Below are 13,778 nucleotides of genomic sequence, written 5' to 3'. Positions count from 1 at the left end.
ACATAAATGAACAGAAGCGGCAAAAATGAAGTTTAAGACCCTCGGCTTGAAATAGACTACGCAATTACAAACAAAGATAACATGCCTGCTAAAACACGTTAAAAACTTAATATTGATAATACACTCCATCAGATATGAAGAGATGGGAAAGTCGCGTAGATAGAATGGGACCAGGATAGCACAGATTTATAATCCCAAAGGACAAAATGTAGAAGGCCATAAAGACGCTGGAAAGAAAATTCTGAGGATGGTAGAGACAGTTACCTAAATATTAAACGTAAGAAGAAGGCGGTTTGCTAATCTAAAGTGCCAATACCCATGTCAGCAGAATGAGTACAGACCTCATGAAATGAAGTTTTCGTTAAGTGAATATCAAAAACCTTATTCTCCGAATACAATGTTGAACAACTACTTAACTAACTAACTAGCTGTTTCGTCTCTCTGGGACGAAGATCGAATGAACAAGATGGGGTCAAAGTAAGACACGCGTGTGTATTGTTTATGTATAAGAATGCAGCACCAGAGTTATCATCAATGCTTCTTGCTGATTGTACTTCCGTTCTCACGCGGTCACCTAACGCCAAACTAGGCCTACTGTATACTGTATGTATCTCACTGCAAGCCGCTCTAACAACACCGAGTGCTTTGCACATCTTCACACATGTCAGCATGAAGCTCCTACAGCAACGCGCACATAGAACTGGGGTCCAGTACCTGTAGACCATTGTTTACACACTTTTAATGAAAATTAAAGACATGGGGATCACAAGATCATATGTACATTGCCCATGGCCCACAACAGCCACGAAGCGACCCTGACTGTATGGCATTACGAGCAACGAGTTTTAAGTTTCTGGAAATTTCTAGGACTACGTAGCATCCACGTGCTAAGTGTTCGGGAAGGCCACAGTTCCAGACAGCAATCCTGATTGTGTAGTTTTCATCTGCTTTCGCAGTCCTTCAAGACGACACCGTACAACAGTTCACACAATCCTACCATTTCACCGAACATCGCGGTCAACTGGCCAGTATTCAGGAGGTCCGAATACCGGCTATTCTGATTAAGGAGTTCGTGGCTATCCTCGACCCCTCCGGGCAAATACTAGGACAGTACCTTAATCATTCGACGTTATGCTGTTCATAAAATGTCGTAAAACCAACCCTGCAATCGGTAAACAGCATAAGCTGAGTAGAGCACCAGCCTCGGACTGAAAAGTAACCGGATCCAAACCGACCCATGCCTACTAACTTCACCTGTTGTTGGAAAAACGCCAACTCCCGAAACGTCGTGCATAATAAATACACTCAGACCACTGGGCAATGCTCAGCACAACTGAGGGTCACTTGTCTTTTGTCAAAGAGTGAAACGGAAGGAAAACACTGCTACCTGGGTGATGACATTTTCCTTCACTTGGTGATGGCAATGTTGGGTCATCTATCCTCTACATTTATCTTCATATATTCGGAAGTATTCGGACATTTCCGTGTGTTCGCTATGTTGTGTCGCCAGGTTCGCGTAACACAGGTAGCGGAGCTGTGTTATGGGTTCACACAGAGCGCGAAAGAGACGGAAAGCCCATGGCACGAGGATAAACCGATGCTATGCCGGAGCTACGCAGCGTCGTTGCCACATTCAAAAACTTGTTACTACAACCGACATTCGAGGGACAATAAAAATGAAACCCATCGATCCATGTACATCTGAACTAATGTTTCTTCTGCGCCACCAGTGCGGTTGCTCTCTACAACGGTCTTTTCGTCGTCTCTTGTAATGACGTCGCCGGCAAGATGGCTGTCAACAGGATTGCAGCGACGTGTAGTCTGGTAGAAGTTTACCAACGTCTTAGAGGTCCAAGCTGCCTGCATCATCATCGCCCTGATGATGGAGGCAGCAAGCGCTACAACCCATCACCAACGCTCCTGGATTCTACTATACCTCTTTTTAATACACTTTAATAATATCCCCTCACTTACGCCAAAATCTCCAAAGTGGTCACATTCTACGACTGAAGTTTTGTAAGCATTCCACCCATCTTATCTCAATTTGATCGCCCTAATAACTACATTTAGTTGGCTATAACTCCTCGTCTTTTACAGAAAAAGAAGTTTCCTTTCTCTGCTCACAATAACCCCTGAGCTAGACGAATCTACTCACAATCCACATCTTCACGGTCGATTTCGTTAACACCCATTTTAATATTATCCTCCCGTCTACGCATGTATCCCAAATGGTCTCTTCGAGTTTCGCAACTAAAACTGCATAAATTTCGTATCTCTTCCATGCGTGCTACATATTCCGTTCATTTTATCCCCCTTCATTTGCTTTCCCTATTTGTTCAGAGAACTGGCATTCTACAGCACGCACCATTTAAAAGGCAACAAAACAACCATCACATACTACGGTCCACTCGAGTCAAGGTCGCCATGTTCGCTAGACCGCTGTTCACGCCAGTTGCGCAAAGACCTATGGAATGGCAAACATGGCGCATTCACAAGCAAAACGTGTGTTCACTCTCGAACATTACATCACTCTGATATCGTTTAATGCTGTTCGTGAAACATTTAGAAATGCTTATCCCGACAAGGAAGTACCGACTGGTAACAATTTCAGGCCAGCAGCAAGTATTTGTACAGTGGTTAGGACTGCGTTTTAATTGGAACACTGTGTATTATGTATTTTGCCATAAACTATACAGCACTATCCTTTGGAGCCTTACCCACTAATTAACGTGTAATAATTTTGGCATACTGCTCTGGGGCGGTCACGCATGCACGAGTCCCACAAACAACTCCGCAGCTGAATATTGGAGATGACATTAGCCGCTGCCCCTCTGTGCAGACGTCTTTATTTTTACGGTTAATTTAACGACGATGTCAGGATCTCGGACTACATATCGTCGAATGATCATCAACTACTACAAGGATTGGGCCTATTGACCTGTTCAGCGACAGTTTCTCAAAAGCAACTTGACCTTATTAGTCCTATAGGGTGCATTTGAGTAGGGACTGGAAAGGATGTGGAAGGAAGCGGCCGTAGCAATAATTTAAATTTCTATTTCCGCATTTACTGAGGGAAACTAAAAAAACCCTCAGGGTATATGGTTTCATAGTCTGAGCTTAATCCCGGCACCTCCCGAATACCAAGCAGGTGTGCAAACTACAGGGACGCAAAGTTCGGTCTAATTCATGTATGTTTCAGCACTGTATCCCAAATCCGGTGCCGTGGCTCGGTCAGACAAAGGAAAGAATTGTCTGATATAATACTGAAATTTATTACGTCATACTTCTTACTCGTATATAGCTTAAATTTAAAACAAATGCTTCTAGTTTAGAATGCTGAAGTCTTGGGTTCGATATTAAAAATAGAAAATACAAAGTATGTTATGATACTGATAATCAATCACTTAAAATCTCGTCGGTATATTAAAATATATCTCAGAGTACACACTGCATAATATTGATCTGTCGGCTACTTGTCCTGGGCAAACTAAAATACAAATTACAATTCTCGACTCTACAGACCGCAGCAGTATAATACTAACACAATGGAAATCATTTTGTAACGGGTTACAGGAGGCTTGGTGAAGTTAAATTTAAATTTCGTAGCAGGCTGCTATACCGTCCCGCATCACACACCTGTCGGAGAAGTTGCCGATACAGCATGGCGAAGTAAGAGTGATTTCTCAGCGACTTGTTAAATGTGAAGTTATTTTGGATTATGACCAGGATGTCAATTAAATCAGCGTGAATACCAGAACGCAAACGGTGATACGGCAATTCTTGTCAACAAAAATATAATGAAATTCATAATGCAGCAATCATTTATACACATCCCACTTCATTAAAAAGAAAAAGGGTGCAAGATCAACGTAACACTGAACCTGCACTTCATATGATCTACACAAATGCAGAGAGTAATCTGACAGACGAAGATACGAAACTCCCCTAAACTGCGCCAACAGATCAGATATATTCCCATGAATGAATGAATCATGCATTTACAACGACACTCTCACCAGCTGACAACAGGTGAAATGTCATTAACTTTGAACCAGGAAAGTTTCGTTTGTTTATTTACTGGTTACAAGAGTCAAGAAAGTGGCACTTAAGGTAATGTGACACAACAGCAACTATGAATACAACGAACAGGTTAGCATAGTGGTATCTTAATTTGGAAAGTACGAGGGCCAAAATTCGTTCCCAACGGTTTGCATGCTTTCTTTTTGTGGCTAAAGGAAATGTCGTGACAGTAATCTGCCTTCGATGTACAACGTTAACCATTCTCCCATAACCATAAATACGGGTTCGAATCCCGACTCAGCCACCCTGAGGTAGGTCGTTTGTGTTTTTCCTTAGTCCTTCCACGCAAATATTAAGATTCTACTTTAAAACAGCCAGTGACTATGCCTTCCACATAGTTTGTAAATGATTATCCACAATCCTTTTATGAAACGTTTGGCGGTTCAAAAGCTTGTGAGAATATGCCAGGAACATTGGTATTTTTCCTGTCTGCGGAGTGTTATGTATTACTAGAACAGCTTATGCCAATGAAGGTTACCAAGAAACATTTTTTTTATTAGTGTTCTGTCTGACGACAGGTCCATATGAACAGGATCCTTCCATCCTTTTCTCGGACTGGGACCTGTTCATATACGTTCTTGGCAGATGATCCAGAAGTGGTTTGCCATAGCCTTCTTCTGTGTGTGAATGGAGTAATTGTTGGGATGCCACGGAGAAACCGGAGAAGCCCCCGGAGGAAAACTCCGTGTTGCCTAGACCACGGCCTTGCCCAACACAAGTTATAAATTCGGGCACCGCCGGGAATCGAACTCGGGACCCCAGGATTACAAGGCCAGCGTTCTAACCGCTAGACCACCGTGGCAAGGAACATTACTGACAAGAAATTTCAGGTTCCCACGGCGGTAAATATGTCGATGTTGGTCTACAGCCCCGAATATGGATTTAGTAAATGACTTCGTAACGTTCGTATCTATGTATCTGCAAATCCAACAATGCGTTACAATCCAAAAGACCAACATAGATTTAATGTTTCATAAAATAATTGTTGCGTTCACCTTTGTTGTTAATTTCAAAAGGCCAAATTTACGAAAACCTTTTGTTTCTTTGTAACAAGCGTAATGAATTTCACACACCGATTTCTCAAGTCCATATACCGTTAAATATACCAGCTCGTAAACACGAAACTTACATAAGTTTATAAATCGGACAACAAACCTCATCCGCAACTTCAAATCACAAATTCTTATGAAGTGTGCAAATATAGCCTTAAGAAGAGATGTCGAGCCAGAATGCGAACAGATAATGGAAACAAGAGAAGATGAAAACCCGCTGATGTCACCTGCTCACGGCATCTGCTGAGGCTTGATAATTACCTAAGCAACTGCAATGTGTCGAGTGGTTTCGAAGACGCAACCAGACAACGATGAGCAACATTCGAGGCTGGGGGTTCATTTTGTACGCTGCATTCAGCTTTCAGAGAAAGTAGCCGATTTCTGACTAAACAACGGGGAGATAAATTTAAATACGACATAAATCACACTTAGTTCATTTTAAAAGGTCCTTTTCACCAGGTTTGCATGGAAAAACGCGTTTTTCGCTTCTTTAAGGAAGAAGCCCCCTAGAATGATCAAGGTTTTCGCAAAAACGTAATCGCTAAAATCCTTCCATTCGGTCCTCTCCTAACCACGTGGTTGATATAGCTTTTTCGACGCCTCTTTTTTTAACCATGTGATCGCTCGCTATTGGATATATCTTCTCTGTATGTAAAATCACTTCCTAATTCTTGCAACGACATTCACTCTGATGATGGCAACTGCAATTTTTGCCAAAATGGACAAACAACTTTCGACACGGCTTATCCCCAAAAGCCGAAGTCATACACATGCAAATATTGCGAATATTCGAAAAATGTCAATACAGATTGTGTACATTTGTGTCGCTATTTCCACTCTTCGCCTTCCACGGAGTGTGCGCTAATTTCAGCTTTGCCAGCAGTGACAATTCTCTATTTCAATGAAGAGTGTCAATCTCTATTTCCAATAGTGCAGAGAGTGTACAGTTTTAAAGGCTCCGCTGTGGTTTAGCCTTCAACATTCCTAAGCGCGCGGAGCTGACGGCAACATCGCAATGGAGGCACATTCCCGAGCGAGTTTCTCTCCCTGGGACTATCACACTCTGGCCCGGCCCACGTCTGTGCTCTTACGAGACTTCTGCCCGCATGCATGGACCGACGCATGGTTTGTTTTCCGACGCATTTGCATTAAATACCGCACAATACATATTCTGTTGACGGCAGACAGACATCTGCGTTGTGACCCTGTGTGACATGTAGTTTGGTGCCAACAACCCGATGCCTCCAACTTCGGACCTGAAGATGTAGGCAGTGTGTTCCACAGAACCGTTGGCCCTCACCGCTCCACCGTCGACGAATCTCATAATATTAATACGTACGCGTGGATGACCAGGGTAAATGCGGGTTTGATTCCTAGTAGGGGTAGCGATTATTTTCATCACCACGTCCAGACCGGGTCTAGGGCCGACCCATGCTACAGCGATCTTTCCCTGAGGCTAAAGTGGCCGAATTTCCATCTCTTGCCGACATAAATCTGTAACTTCGTAACTCCAATTCAGACCCTTTTCTAGTAATTGTTATCCTTGCGTCTCAGAATGAAATGTGCACGTGGTTCAACGTAATAAAACCTGTCAACGAAGTCAGAAACTTCGTTACATGCCTTCAGGTATAAAGTGATATGAAATGAAGGTCGGTCTAATTATGCAAACGTAGGAAATTCCTATCTACGGTTGTTTACCCCTGGGATAAGTTATGATGCATACCTAAAGCGACCGTGAAGAGTCACAGGAAACCTTAGTCAGCACGACCAAGATCCGAACAGGGTACCTTCCAAATACGGGGAATGAAACACATAACAAAGCATATACGCATGATTAGCCGGTAATAACTGGACTTCTACGAAGAGGAAATAATGAAACCCCGGAAAAATCTCAAGTTGGCATGCCTGGTCCCTGTCCTGGATTCATACCCAGGATCTCCCGAATCCCAGCCATATGCGTTTGAATTTCACCGACTTGTTAGTTCCCACAACACGTAACTGTAAAGGACTGATTCTTGGTTTCCGTTGTTGGCACAATCGAGCGTCGAAATCAACTTGGTTAGCATAACTGTTTCGTATTCGGAAAGTCCCGGATTCAAATCCTGGCTTCTTTCGAGATTTTACACTGTCCCTCCAAGCAAGTAACGGGCCAGTCCCTTGAAATAGGCCACGACAACTTATTAACCGTCTGGTCTTTGTAATGGAAAATTTGTTTTCTTTGATGCAGGAACTGCAAAATGATTTTTACGGAAATCGATTCCAGTACTCTGAATCGCATTAATTGGTTACGTATCGGCTGAAGTGTTCACGTTGCTGAAGGCATCCACATTCTAATTACGAGCAGCTATGTTTCCAATTTACTTACGCACCCAAAACTTATCAACTGGATTACATTGCCTCTAACGGCAGCTGCGTGTCTTTCAACCGCCCTACCATAATCGGTATGTGTGATGAATACGTAGCAGTCTGGCGAAATAACGAAACCACCGCACGCACTATCGCGACAACTTCTTGCAAAACTTCGTATAAATATTCTCCGCGTATACGTCAGCTCTTGAGTGAAGAAGAAATGACCTAGAAAGACTCGTGGTTACTAGCACGAGCAATTGGCCAGGTCATACAGGAATCTTGAATGTAATGTGCTCTTAGCGGGGAAAGCGTTTTCTTGCCTTTCCCACGGTGATCACCCCCACCACCACCCTGCTAACCTCATACAGCTTCCGGTTTCAGAACGGCAGAGCGGACTAGTGCTTGGCAACCACAACGCTCGTATGCAAATCTGAAGAAGATACACAGAAATTTGCAACAGGCACTTCAGGGTTCAAGAATTTGCCCAACTTTCTTAGGAACAATCTTGTGTGGTGTGTGAGTCAATTCGTCCGTCACCTAATTAAAATGCAACACAGAAGGAAACTACAAGCCAGCAGTCTAAGACACAAATTTGGTTGAGTAACACCATTACCACCACCGAGTACATCCCTTGTTCGGCATAATAAAACTATATCGTGAGGGAGTTCTTCTTGGGAAGCTAACAGTCGCTCAGATAGTTTAAAATTTCAGCTCTTTAAATGCCGCTGGAATGTTAATTACCGTGTTCAAATTAACCCGCCACTCGTCTCCACTTCCGCCTAGATCTTTCAAGTTGTCTCTTCCCTTCAGGTTTTCCAATTAAAATTCTGTACGGATTTTTTATCTCCCCAATATATGCTACATGCTCCGCCCTTCTCATCCTCCTACAACTTTTGTTTGGTTCAGCTCATCTAAATAAAATCGATTTTTATTTCGGTACGTTTTAGAAAAATGGAAAATAAACTTTTTAAACAAGTGTCTCGGTTATCTAATCTACTCGTTGGTGTACGCAAAATAAGAAAACCCCTTGAATGTTTAGTCGGTTCCCTTCAGAGTGTATATAAACCGCAAAAGCTCCACAAGAAAATCAAACAAATTCATTTCACCAGTGACGGGGTGGGGGAGGGGGGAACGACATGCACAGAAATTACAACCACCATCTTCTTCGCCACATGTTCACAGATACAAGCGTCTGTACAAGCAAACAATCTGTTACTTTCTAGCTGACAACTAACGTAAATTGCAAATAATATACATGGCCTATGCATGCAGAAGTGCAAGGACTAAGGCGACTGATGAACCACAAAAATGCACTTATAGTCGGCGCAGTAGTTTTTGGCCGGTGGAGAAGCTGGCGGACGGGCCTACTCCGTGTACCAGAGGTGGCACGGTCAGTGTATTTCTTTTGTTTGGGCGTTCAGTCCGATAATCTCCTCGGTGCAGTCAGCATTATACCATCGCACAAATGACTCGCTCCTAGCCTTCCCCTTCAATATTCCACCGGCCATAAACTACTGCGCCGACTATACTAAGTGAATGAATAACGTTGCTTTTCGTACCTACGCAAATTGCTTAATCTACGTGCAGTATCCATCCAAGTATCATTCCTGACTACACAAAGCCTTTGTGGAATTTGTAATTTAAACTTTTAAATTAGGTACATCAAGAGACAAATAGCAAGAGCTTCCGTACAGTACACTCCCATCAGCAACAGAGAAACGAAAATCGATGCAATCTGAATTCCATTCAGTCACGAACTGCACCAATCACGCCAATAATCTGGTAAATTTCTCACGTTTCCCTGCCGTTTATCAGGCCTTCAATTGGCCATGTTAGGTGTACGAACACTATAACACTCTGATGGCTACTGTGGTCCTGCATTTAATTACCCAGTCAGACAGCTTGCCAGTTCATTGCAACCAGCTAGCTCCCTGGCTTGGTCTCGCTAACAGAAGTTGTTCTTCCGTCCACAACGCAAACCCAAATATAACAAATAACTCACAAGAAGTCTCAGCTGGTCACGGTATTCCCCGCTTTAATGGAACACAAAGGCAATTCACTGTGTTCCTCAAAAGTCCGCCATCGGACCCGATCTTGAGCTCGCATGAAGTATTCAGTTCTTCATGCCGTTTCCTAGTGTCGGAGGGCATCTCATCTACGCATAAAGGTACGTCCAGACTACTCGGGCACGTCTGCCTCCGTGAATGTGAACGCTTTCACGAGCCCGAACCCAATCAGAACGATCAACCGGAATAATGGGCTCTAGAAGTTCGCTGTAGTGTCCGATACAGCCATCTGTACACACCGGCCCGAGCACAAGCGAGCCCAAACATGAGTAATCTGGACGTACCATTCGTCTAATATGATAATTCTCCCCGCATGATCAAAAGCCAATGATCGTACTCACCTCCAAAACGTCTTGAGCAGTCTGCAAGTACTCCCGCAACATTGCTTCTTGGATTGCCCGCCATTCCAGACGAGGGTCCTCCAACTGAGTACACTCTGCGGAAGTAAATGGGGCGAATTACATCTAACAATAACATTTACAGTAAAATTGAGAAGGAAGAATAACAAAGAGGAACTTCACATGTATCGTAAGTAAGAACACAATTCCACTGGCTACAACAGAGGTTTTCAACCCGTGGCCCGCCGATGTTTTGTGTGGCCGGCGTGACTTTTTGTAACACTGAATCAATCTGTATGATGAAACAGCTGCTGAATACGTAACGAACAAATTTATCAAGGGGAAATTACTAATAATATGCTAATCTGTTCGTGACATTAAGTTACTGGCATTAAACTGATAAGTTTCAATAAATTGACGATTTGAATATAACTGTGCGGCCCGCAAGTCGGCAAGAGATGAAAAACTAACATAATCTGCGCACAAGTAACAAGGAATTAGAAAACTAGAATGTACTTTGCCGTTGAAAACATGGTAAACACGAATGATTATGACATTATCTACATAATCCAAACATAAACCACTGTACTGTATAGGTCTAGGGGGCACAACTTCAGTCGCCACAGACAAAATGACAATTGCTGGGTCCACTGTGCGCCCCTGGTCTTGTTATGGTCCCTCAAAAAGCCCTGGTCACACTGCTAGAGCCAGAAGTGACCCTAAGACTGCTTTCAAACGTGGCTCACGCGAGCTGAAGCGACTGCTGAGGACAGACATCCCAGCAAAATGCATTGGACCCTTTCACACGAGGCTCAGTGGGCTGCAGATCAAGCCAGTCTAGCCAACGCCTTTATACGCGAGAGGCACATTGTGGAGGAAAAACTCCAGTAAGCTGTTTGTAATAGGTACTATTTATTAATAATTTATAATATTTACGCTATAAAATTTTCCCGGGGGTAAAGCCGGCCGGGGCGTGATGCTGACCACTCACCCCCATCTAGTGCCGAGGTCAAGGAAGAGAGGAGCTATACCTCCACTCACCCCAAACGCCTATATGGCGTATAGTGGGACAAACTTTACTTTATCTTACGCTATAAAATATTACTGTTACTGCTTCAAGTTCTAACATAATTTGTTGAACGCTGCTAATACACTGAAAATGTGGTGCTGGAGGGACTGAGTGAAGTTGGTAACTCTAACGGAGGGTCACGAGAGCCGAACTCTGAATTGCTTATCGCCTCCGTATGAGCTGCATACCGGCTCAGCGAGCCCCTCAGGTGAGCGGCTCACGGGCTCACGTGTGAAAGCAGTCCAATATTTATCGGCTCTAGCCACGCACAGGCAATAATCTCTAATCTGTATCTTGTCAGCACTGTGCTTTGACACAGTTTCTGGTAGATGATCCCCCTCCTGTCAGCATTTCCTGCACTTGTCCACTTGTCGCTGTCTGACATGCCCATGATTAACACAGCCATACAAGGCTAATGTCCAAAACAAGGATAATTACTAGTAAACCCATGAATTTAAAGGTTCGCTGAGGACAGGATAGTTTAGAGAGGAAATTGCGCACATTGTCCTACTGGTTGACGTCAAAATTAGTCAAAGGACACGTTTTTACTGACATAAACCACACTACTTGGGTTACTGTCCGGCCAATCTCAGAATGTCGGAATTCGGCGTTCAGACTTAATATCACGCAGATGTTTAATCATCTAACAGCCTCTCTGGACAATAATAGGCATGTCATTTTGATAATTCATCCAAGGATAAAATTGTTTCCACTTACATGAACAGTTGTTCTAGGTTTGCACTCGGTAAGTAAAAGAATGCGTCATTTCCTAATAACATAGGAGTGTCCATTTTTCAGTAAGTTCTACAGCAATGTCTTGTAGGACTTCCACATTTTAAACGTTTATCTCAAGGCACAGAAAACTACCAAATTTGGCAAACACGTGTTAAACTAGCAGAAATAAATCTGGATGATGATGTTACGTCTATGTCTACATGGATTTTAAACAAGTACAGCCTATGAGCGTATAGTCCATCACATTAGTGCACTTTGCATGAAAGAACTGAAACTATTCTTAAGTTCTGTGTGATCGCACATTTCCTTGAAAGAAAAAAAATAATTCACGTAGCAGGTGATTACTGGGTACAGTGGTCTTATGCCACGTCTAATATTATATCACATTTCGTAAAAAAATCCCAATGTCTTACTGCATATTTATGACTTCGCCATTGCAGTTAATGAAAAGTTTTGTTGTGACGCTGTCTTTACAGGCTCTCTGTGATTCATCACTCAACAACGTCAAGGTAATCGTCACACACTGTAACAAAATTCCGCGTAACACACGAACACTACGAGCTGCCACCTTCTGTTTGCGTTGTCCTTATGCAAATATAATCTCCTGCGCCAAACGAATTAAAAACACACTTAGGGTAGCTGTCTTCTGGGTCGTAGTGTCGTGTAGTCTGGTAGAAGTTTACCGACGTTTGAGAGGTCCTTGCTGTCTTCATCATCAGGGCGGTGATAAACGTCTGCCAGACTACACGGCGCTACAACCCAGAAGACAGCCAGCCATCTTGGTACTCACCGCGGTTGAGAACCTCAAATACAACTTAAGAACATAATTGTTACCATTAACTAACTGTAGGTGTGTATGCAAATATGATACGAAACAGCATGCTAACTGCCAGTAGCTATTTTCCGTTTACTATGCGTGCTACATGTTAATCTCGCCCCTCTCAATTTGATGACTAATAGTATTTCAACATGCAAGTTTATCCTTTCTCCTGTCATTTTCTTCCTCTTAAATCCAAAGATTCTCTTCAACAATTTTATACCGTGTGAATTATAAACAGTCTGCAACACTGAAATTGGACAGCAAGTAGCTATATGCATACAGCCACGACAAGCAAGCAGTGTTGTGATATAAAAGCATTCTTTCACGTTCTATCAGCAGCCTGGTATGGTTGGAATGTTACAATTTGCTTACAGACAACCGCACTCGGTGTATGCATGTAATCTATCACCGTACCCTTCCCCTTCTCGCTACAACTACTACTACTACTGCTGATGTATCCTTGGGCAAATTCCCCATCCAACACCCAGTGTTAGATGATTCGAGGACTGTCAACTGCACACATATCTGACGCAGAAGCCCACAATGTGTTCATAACCATTTCCTTACCAACATAAAGACTATTCCATGTTTTCAGAACTGCGCGGTCCCTTATTTGCCTCACACCTAGAGACTAGGTAATACCGACATAAGCCATTCATGTTTCAAACTGCAGATATCAAGAAAGGAAACGATATTATTAAGTCATCAAATTCTTTGTCCCGTGTTTCACTTCTACCATAACGTTGCAGCCCTCGTACACACACGGCAGATATGATTTTCTGCAATCATACACGAAAATGTTTAACTGAATTCACACAGGCATAATTCTCTAGTAGAAGGTGATGATCACGTAAGATAAGCATGTTCCAATGAGTCATATTAGCACGTTGAAATAAACGACCAAATCACACCAGTCGCTCAAAGATGGTGACAGAATGATCAGAACTCATTTAGCAAACCGTCTGTTTTTATTGACATCGAACACATCCAAATGAAATAACAGCGGCCAGCAATGAAGGGGTTACAGAGAACATGCCCCCGTCTTCTTCACACTGTATCTGTATGTACAGTCCACACCAGGCGGCGTACGAACATTTGTATCTTTGATACAAATCGGCCTGGAACTTTACATGACCGTTAAAACACAAAACGGCTGTTTAGATGCCATCATAAATAACAATGAACACATTACAATTTCGTAAAGTAACTGCAAGACGACCAGGAATTCCATCTATATACAAATTTAATCGAAACCGTTCATCCAGAGAC

General features: G+C 42.9%; 1 protein-coding gene across 2 annotated transcripts in view; it reads right to left on the bottom strand.

Moving 5' to 3' along the window:
• The window catches only part of kibra (WW and C2 domain containing protein kibra), a 53,582-nt gene that overhangs the window by 22,749 nt on the left and 17,055 nt on the right, over nucleotides 1–13,778 (bottom strand). For both annotated transcript variants that reach the window (XM_022073275.2, XM_022073276.2), the window contains exon 3: nucleotides 9,889–9,983. In XM_022073275.2, coding sequence (XP_021928967.1) covers nucleotides 9,889–9,983 — 95 coding nt within the window. The remainder of the gene's footprint in view (nucleotides 1–9,888; nucleotides 9,984–13,778) is intronic.

The sequence above is a fragment of the Zootermopsis nevadensis genome, unplaced genomic scaffold (assembly GCF_977971745.1).
Source record: "Zootermopsis nevadensis isolate Lab colony 2312 unplaced genomic scaffold, Znev_1.0 Znev_ptg000022l, whole genome shotgun sequence".
NCBI classification, from domain to species: domain Eukaryota; kingdom Metazoa; phylum Arthropoda; class Insecta; order Blattodea; family Termopsidae; genus Zootermopsis; species Zootermopsis nevadensis.
This window is presented reverse-complemented; position numbering and strand designations above follow the sequence as displayed.